This window comes from Hyaena hyaena, unplaced genomic scaffold (assembly GCF_003009895.1).
Source record: "Hyaena hyaena isolate Hyena2069 unplaced genomic scaffold, ASM300989v1 scaffold_1433, whole genome shotgun sequence".
NCBI lineage: Eukaryota > Metazoa > Chordata > Mammalia > Carnivora > Hyaenidae > Hyaena > Hyaena hyaena.
Window position 1 is genome coordinate 338,156 of NW_024082054.1, and position 8,008 is coordinate 346,163.

The 8,008-nt window shown below is 40.4% G+C and overlaps 1 protein-coding gene across 1 annotated transcript; it reads right to left on the minus strand.

Moving 5' to 3' along the window:
* Nucleotides 1–6,445: 6,445 nt before the first annotated feature.
* LOC120225479 (olfactory receptor 7C1-like) lies at nt 6,446–7,396 on the minus strand. The gene has a single exon (XM_039223670.1). It carries the CDS (start codon nt 7,382–7,384, stop codon nt 6,446–6,448), a length of 939 nt encoding a protein of 312 aa, XP_039079601.1. The 5' UTR covers nt 7,385–7,396.
* Between the last annotated feature and the right edge of the window lie 612 nt (nt 7,397–8,008).

Genomic DNA, 8,008 nt, shown 5'->3' on the forward strand with positions numbered 1-8,008 from the left:
ACACTTCATACTTGCTACCAATAATCAGGAAGCAAGTATGACTATTCAAACATGACCCTGAGAAGTTAGACAGCATTCAGAGAACAGAGATGCTGATGTCTTGGTGATTGGCTTGACACGTACTTATGAAAATATCTGAATGTCAGTGAAGATCTCATGATGGGATGTCCAGGATCAAGCTCTCCCTGTGGAAAACTCATCCTGCAACAATGTTAGACACAGACTGTTGCTACAACAACAGTCTAAAAAAACTGTAGACAGTAAAATAGGGAATCAATGGATCCGTCCAAAGAGCAAAACCAGAATACAAACTATGTAAGTTTGCAAGTTGGATGGACCTAGGGGGTATAGTGCTCAGGGAAATGAGTCCGCCAGAGAAAGACAAATGCCATTCGATTTCACTCATATGTGGAATTTCAGAAACAAGACAAATGAACAAACGTGGAAAAAAGAGCAAACACAGCCAGACTTTTAACACAGACAACAAACTGGTAGTTGCCAGGGAAAAGGAGGCTGTGGCTGGGCGAGATAGAGAAAGGGGATTAAGAATACACTTCCTGCCATGAGCACTGAACAGTATAGAATTGTGGATGCATTACATTGTCCACCTGAAAATGTATATCTCTATCTGTAAAGCATACTTCACTAAAAATAATGGTTTCAGAAGGAGAAAAATAAAATATTCAGAGTTCCTACACTTTAAGTTTTAAGTATTGCAGATGAGCTTCTGCAATAACAGTAAAAACAAAGATAGAACTCAATGGAATAGGAGGGAGCCTCGAAATTTATACCTGAAATTAAATGATTTTTGACAAGGCTGCCAGGAAATTTCATGGTAAATAGACAGTCTTTCCCAGAAATGGTGATGGAAACCTGGATATCCACATGCAAAACGATCAAAACGACCCTTCTGTCCACCATCTACAAACATGACTCCAAATGGATCACAGATCTAAACATAAGAAATAAACTGTAAATAAACACGTAGAAGAAAACATAAAGATACATCTTTATGACTCAATTTGCAAAGAATTCTTGGATATAACATCAAAGGCACAGGCAACTAGAGAAAAAATTACATCACCAAAATCAAAATGTTTGTGCACCGAAGGGCACTATTTCCAAATGGAAAGGCAACACTCAAAATGGAGAAACTATTGGCAAAGCACACACCTGCTAATAGATTAATATCCAAAATATGTACAGAACTTCAAGAATTCTTCAGGAAAACAACTCAATTTTAAAAACGTAGTGCTGGGGCAACTGGGTGTCTCAGTCAGTGAAGCATCTGACGCTTGATTCTGGCTTGTGTCATGATCCCAGAGTTGTTGGATCAAGCCCCATGTCAGGCTCTGCGCTGAGCATGGAGGCTACCTGGGATTCCCTCTCTCCCTCACCCCTCTATCTCTTTTGCATGCTCTCCCACTCTAAAATTAAATAAAAGAAAGGAAACATTTTATTTAAATTCCAATTAGTTAGCACACAGTGTCATATTAGCTTCAGGTGTACAATACAATGAATCCACACTTCCATAATAAAACTTTTAAAAAATATATATTTTAAAAAACTGCTGGTGAGGATGTGGAGAAGGGGGAAGGCTCTTGCATTGCTCGTGGGAATGCAAACTGGTACAGCCACTGTGAAAACAGATTGCGAGTTTCTCAAAAAGTTAAAAATAGAATGACACTTGTTGCTTTACCATCAAAAAGAATGAAATCTGCCATTTGAAATGACGTGGATGGAACTAGAGTGTATTATGCAAAGCAAAATAAGTTTGTCAGAGAAAGACAAATATCATATGATTTCACTTATATGTGGAATTTAAGAAACAAAACAGAAAAACATAGGGGAAGGGAAAGAAAAATAATATAAGATAAAAACAGAGAAGGAGGCAAAACATAAGAAACTCTTAACCATAGAGAACAAAGTGAGAGTTGCCGGAGGAGAAGAGGATGGGGGGATGGACAAGATGGGCAATGGGCATTAACGGAGGCACTTGTTGTGATGAGCACTGGGTATTCTATGTAGGCAACAAATCCCTAAATTCTACTCCTAAAGCCAATAGTACACTATATGGTAACTAACTTGCATTTAAATAAAATCTTGGAAGTAAAAAACAGAGGTACCCTACAATCCTCCAATCCAGTAGTCACACTACTGGCTCATTACCCCCGAAATGCAAACCTTCTAATTCAAAGGGATAATGCACTTCTATGTTTATAGCACTATCGATTACAATAGCCAAATAATGGAAGCAGCCTAAGTGTCCATTGACAGATGAATGAATAAAGAAGATCTGGTATACACATACAATGGAATAGTATTCACCCATAAAAATGAATGAAATCTTCCCATTTGAAATGACTTGGATGCAGCTAGTGAGTATAACGTTGAGCAAACTAAGTCACTTTGAGAAAGACAAATACCACATGATCTCACTCTTAGGCAGAATTTAAGAAACAAGACAAAGGAGCACAAGAAAAAGAGAGAGAAGAAGCTTCTGGTTACAGAGGAGAAGGGAGGAGATGGGGTGAATAGGTGACGGGTATTCAGGAGTGTACTTGTGGTGATGAGCACTGGGTGTTTTATGGAAGTGTTGAAGCACTACATTATACACCTGAAACTGATATGACACTGCATGTTAACTATACACAAATAAAGTTTAAAATAAATTTTAAAAATGAAACTAATGGGGAGCCAGGTTGATCCAGTTGTTAAGTGTCTGACTCTTGGTTTCAGCTCTTGCTTGGTGAAGTGTCTGATTCTTGGAATCATTGGCCATGATTTCACAGTTGTGTGTTCAAGCCCAAACACTAATTCTGTACTGACAGTATGGAGGCTGCTTGGGATTCTCTCTCTCCCTCTCTCCCTCTCTGTAGCTCCCCTCATCATGCTTGCTCTCTCTCTCTCTCTCTCTTTCAGAATAAATAAACTTAAAAAAATAAAATATATATAAATTAGAAAGAAATAAAACTCATTATGAAAAACAAAAAAAAAAGAAAAGACAATAGACTCGAGAATATATAGCAATGGCTACTTGGCACATGAAAGATGCACAACATGACTAATCCTTATAAAAATGCAAATGAAAACCTTAACGTGATACCACTTCCCACACACTAGGATGGCTATTGTAAAACTAAAACAGAAAATGAGTCGCGGCGAGGATGTGGAGAAATTGGGACCCTGCGGTGCTTTGCTGACGAGAATAAAAAGGGGCACAGCTGCTGGAGGAAACAGTGTGCCAGTTCCTCAAAAATGAAAATGTACGATGATCGTTTCATGGAATAATGTCACTTCTGGTTACATCCCCACTTATATGCACCAAAGGAATGTAAAGCAGTGACCAAAACAGATATTTCTGCACCAATTTTCATAACAGATTTATTCACAGTAACAAAAGCGTGGAGACAACCTGAAAGTGCATCGACAATCTGAACAAAGTGTGGTGACCACAGACAGTGAAACATCACTCAGCTTTTACAATGAGTGGAATTCTGACGCAGGCTGTAACTCAAATGAACCTCAAAAACATTATGTGAACTGAAAGAAGGCAGCACAAAAGGAGCAATATTATACAATTACACATATATGAGATACCTAGGGTAATCGTTTTTGAGAGAGCAGGTAGGATGGCAGGGGACAGGGCCTGGGTAGAGGGGGCATTTGAATTTAGTATTATAAGCGGACAGAAGTTCAGTTTGAACTTGAGGAAGTTCTAGAGATGGATAGTGGTGGGGGTTGCTCAACGTGGGAAAGTACTCAATGCCACATAAGTATATTTCAACATGTTTAAAATAATAAAATTTTTATATATTTTACCCTGAAGAAAAAAGAATGGAAAAGGAGTCACATACTTGACAAGAATTTCATGGGGGCCTGGGTAGCTCAGTCCGTTAGGCATTCGACTCTAGATTTGGCTCAGGTCATGATCTAATTCGTGAGTTTGAGAACCACACTGGGCTCTGCGTTGGCAGAGTGGAGCATGCCTGGGATTTTCTCTCTATCCCACTCTCTGTTCCTCCCCAGCTTTCCTTCTTCTCTCTCAAAATAAGTAAATGAACTTTAAGGAAAAAAAGGTTTTTGGTACCATGAATAGTATAATATGATATGGAGGAAAGAATCCAAAGTACAAGGAGACAAGGGCATTGTGGTGGGTTTATCTTGTGTGATTCAACACCTCAAGCACAAAGTATACCCAAACTAAGGGGTCAGAGGACATAAAATTTGTAAGGTCATTGAAAAATAGCTTGGGGAGGGCTACAATGCCTTCCTTCACAAGCTCTACAGAGCGTCTCCCCCATATGATGAACTTACCATGGACCTGTTGAGATTGAAATGACTTTGTCCCGAGTTCAGCCCCTCCGGAACTGCCAGGGCCCATGTCAGCCGTCCAAAACCATTCGAGGTATGGTACTCAGAGTGCATAAGAGTTAATCATTCTCATCAACACTGGTTGAGCCACAGGGATTTTTGAAAATGGCAAATTCATCATGGAGTCTCCAAGAAAAAAAAAAAAAAAAGATGGGCAGCTTACTAATGGCTGGTGTGTGTAACTAACAAAACAAGCAATACAAAAACAAAAACAAACAAGCAACCACCTCTAATAATCATGAAGACAACACTGACCTGAATCACCACAATGAAGGGTCATAATCTCTACCTGAGTATTAGTCCTGCGACTCTCAACAGTCCCAGATCTTCAACTGATGGAACCATTTACATCTGATGGAAGGCTGTGAAACAGCAACAATTACTATACAATTTGATCCTTACACAACCTAAAGGCTCTGAGGTGGTGGCACTACCTGGCTTATAATGGGTCATGAGGACTGTGGTCTGAACTAAACTTGGTACCTTGATGTTGGACAAGATGAGAGTACTTATACTGTGGAAACTGGCGAATGCTACAAGTAAGCTCCTTTCTTTATCCCTTTGTTCTTTATGTTCTTCCTTTCTTCTTGCTTTCCCTGTTTCTTTTTGTCTCTGTTTTGAAAGACGGTTCCATGAACATTTATCTACATACTGTGTTTGAAAGGACCTGTGAACTTTTAGCAGGAAAACTATGAGTCAGGTGATAGGAAATGACCATTATGCCTTATAATCCTAGTGGGGGCCTCTGGGGTCAGGTGATAAGGAGACACTCGTCTTACTCTGTCTCACACAGCACAGGTTAGGTCCATGAGTGTATCCTTCTATCACTGCCTAATTTCTGGGATGCAGCATTAGACAAGGTGCCGGGGACAAGCGGCAGCGTAGCCACATTGCGTGTGAGATCTGTGAAGAGCCTATTATGGTAGGAGGTGCTGAGGGAAATCACAAGACAGTATTGTTGCCTACCAAAATGTTACAGGAAAAGTAATAATCCATCCCTGGGAAAATGATCAAGAATGACGCAATCAAGGCCTGAAACATCAGGAATCGCATTTCTATTACCTTCACAATTTATGTTTTGGACTGTGTGAGGGAAGACTAGACATTGCATAGTGAAGGTGGATTACTGTATACTAATCTCACAGGGTTCCAGGTGGTTATAGGGTTCCACTCTTATAGATGTGATCTCCTTCCAAGGAAGACTGTCAGAACCCAGGAAACTTGCATATAACCTCAAACATGTTCAATGCTTTTCCTCCAAAAGTAGATACTTTAAAACATACTGCTTTCAACCCAGAGAAGAAGCATTTCACATTTACTCCACTGATCCTCCTATTACATGATAAGTACACAATTTGCTATATTGTGTATATGTCCTCAAAAATCGATGCAATGGGGACATCTGGGTAATTCAATTGATTGAATGTCTGACTTTAGCTCAGGGTATGATCTTAGAATCCATGGGTCTAAGCCCTGCATTGGGCTCTGTGCTAATTGCTCACAGCCTGCTTCTGATTCTCTCTCTCATTTTCTCTCTCTCTTTATTCTCTCCCTCCCTCTCTCTCTCTCTTTATATATATATATATATATATATATATATATATATATCCCTCAAAAAATGAACACACATGAAAAATTTTTCTACATATACATGCAATGGAATTTAATGAGAGACCTAAACAGTTTTAAAGAAATGCAGAAGAGGGGGCCAGAGTAGCTCAGTCAGATAAGCGTCCAACTCTTGATTTTGTTTCAGGTCAAGATCTCACAATTTGTGACACTGGGCCCCACTCCAGGCTCTGCTCTGATGGCATGGACACAGCCTGGGATATTCTATCAGTCTCCCTCTGCTTCTCCCTACTCATTTTTGCTCTCCTTCTCAAAATAAATAAACTTTAAAAAGCTACAGACAAAAAGTTTCTCGTGATGCATGAAAAACTTTAGAGAAAGAGTACTGTAGGAAGATACACTGCAGATTGTCAGCCTGTGAACTGGTACAAATATCATGATCTAGCTATTCCAGGGTTTTAAGCCCTGTTCCTCAACTGTTTATCCTGAAACAAAGAATCCTCTATGCAGAGAATGTCTCTGTGCTAAAGAGCTTTCTCAGGGCTTGCTTGATGTCTCTGTTCCGCAGACCATAGATGAAGGGGTTCAGCATGGGTGTCACCACTGTGAACATCACTGAGGCAATGGCACTTGCTCTGGAGTTCTGTGAAGCAGCTGAACTAAGGTACAACCCAAGGCTTGTACCATAGAACAAAGAGACCACCGAGAGGTGAGACCCACACGTGGAAAATGCTTTATACTTGCCCCTCACTGATGAAATTCTCAAAATAGAAGTTACAATTCTAGAGTAAGAGGAGAAGATGCCAATGAGTGGAACAATACCCAGAAGCCCACTTGTCAGGTACACGGCAAGGTCATTGAGGAACGTATCAGAGCAAGCAAGTTGGGTCACCTGCCTCAGATCACAGAAAAAGTGCAGGATTTCCAGCTCTGTGCAAAAAGAGAGTTGCAAAATCATTAAGTCGTGTAATAGAAAGTTAAGAACACACAATACCCAGGATCCCAGAAGAAGGATGCCACAGAACTTGGGGTTCATGATGACCATGTAGTGCAGTGGGTGACAGATGGCCACAAACCGGTCATAGGCCATCACTGTCAAGAGGAAGTTGTCAAATACTCCAAAAAGCATGTAAAAGTACATCTGGCTGAGGCAGCCTTCGTAGGTGATCACTTTGCTCTGCGTCTGGATGTTCAACAGCATCTTAGGGATGGTGGTGGAGATGAAACACATGTCTGAAAAGGACAGGTTGGAGAGGAAGAAGTACATGGGCGTGTGGAGGCGGGAGTCTGTGACAATGGCCAGGATGATGAGCAGGTTCCCAGTGAAGGTGACCAGGTACATGGACAGGAACAGCCAAAAGAGCAGTGACTGCAGCCCCCCCTCATCTGAGAGTCCCAGCAGAATAAACTGTGTAACCCGGGATTGATTTCTTCCTTCCATGTAACTGATGAAAATGGCTGGAACAGAGACAACGGCAGTGTAAAGGCACTGGTATGACCACAGAATTAAGAGAAATGCTGTGTTTTCAACACGATGCATTCATTATTTCTTACACATTCCCTACCAATCTAGGATATTTACCAGAAAATATCCGGGACTGTTAAATGCTCCATGTTTTCTGTGAGGCTGAAACTGTTTGCTTTGCTTGTTCTGAATCAAAACACTAATTCAAAACAATGTTCTACTCCATTAATTTCCTAAGACTTTTTTTTTTAACCCAACAAAATTTGACAAGATACTTTGTGACAAGTATCGTTGAAAGCATTGCAAAAAGTAGTGATGTGTGTTCGACCATAACAAGATTTAGTCTTAGATGTGTGTGTGTGTGTGTGTGTGTGTGTGTGTGTGTGTCAGAGAGAGAACAGAATATTAATGAAGGACTAAATGATGTTTCAGCTGGTGGTTACAACTAGCAAGTAAAATAATTCAGGACAAAGGAGGCCTCAGTAGAAGAGAAATCTGCCATTGTGTCATGTCTGATCAGGGGCGTCTGACCTGGAAAACTAAGAGATATATGAACCATGCAGATAACTTTGAGAAAACCAGTGAAGGCAGAGAACTTGC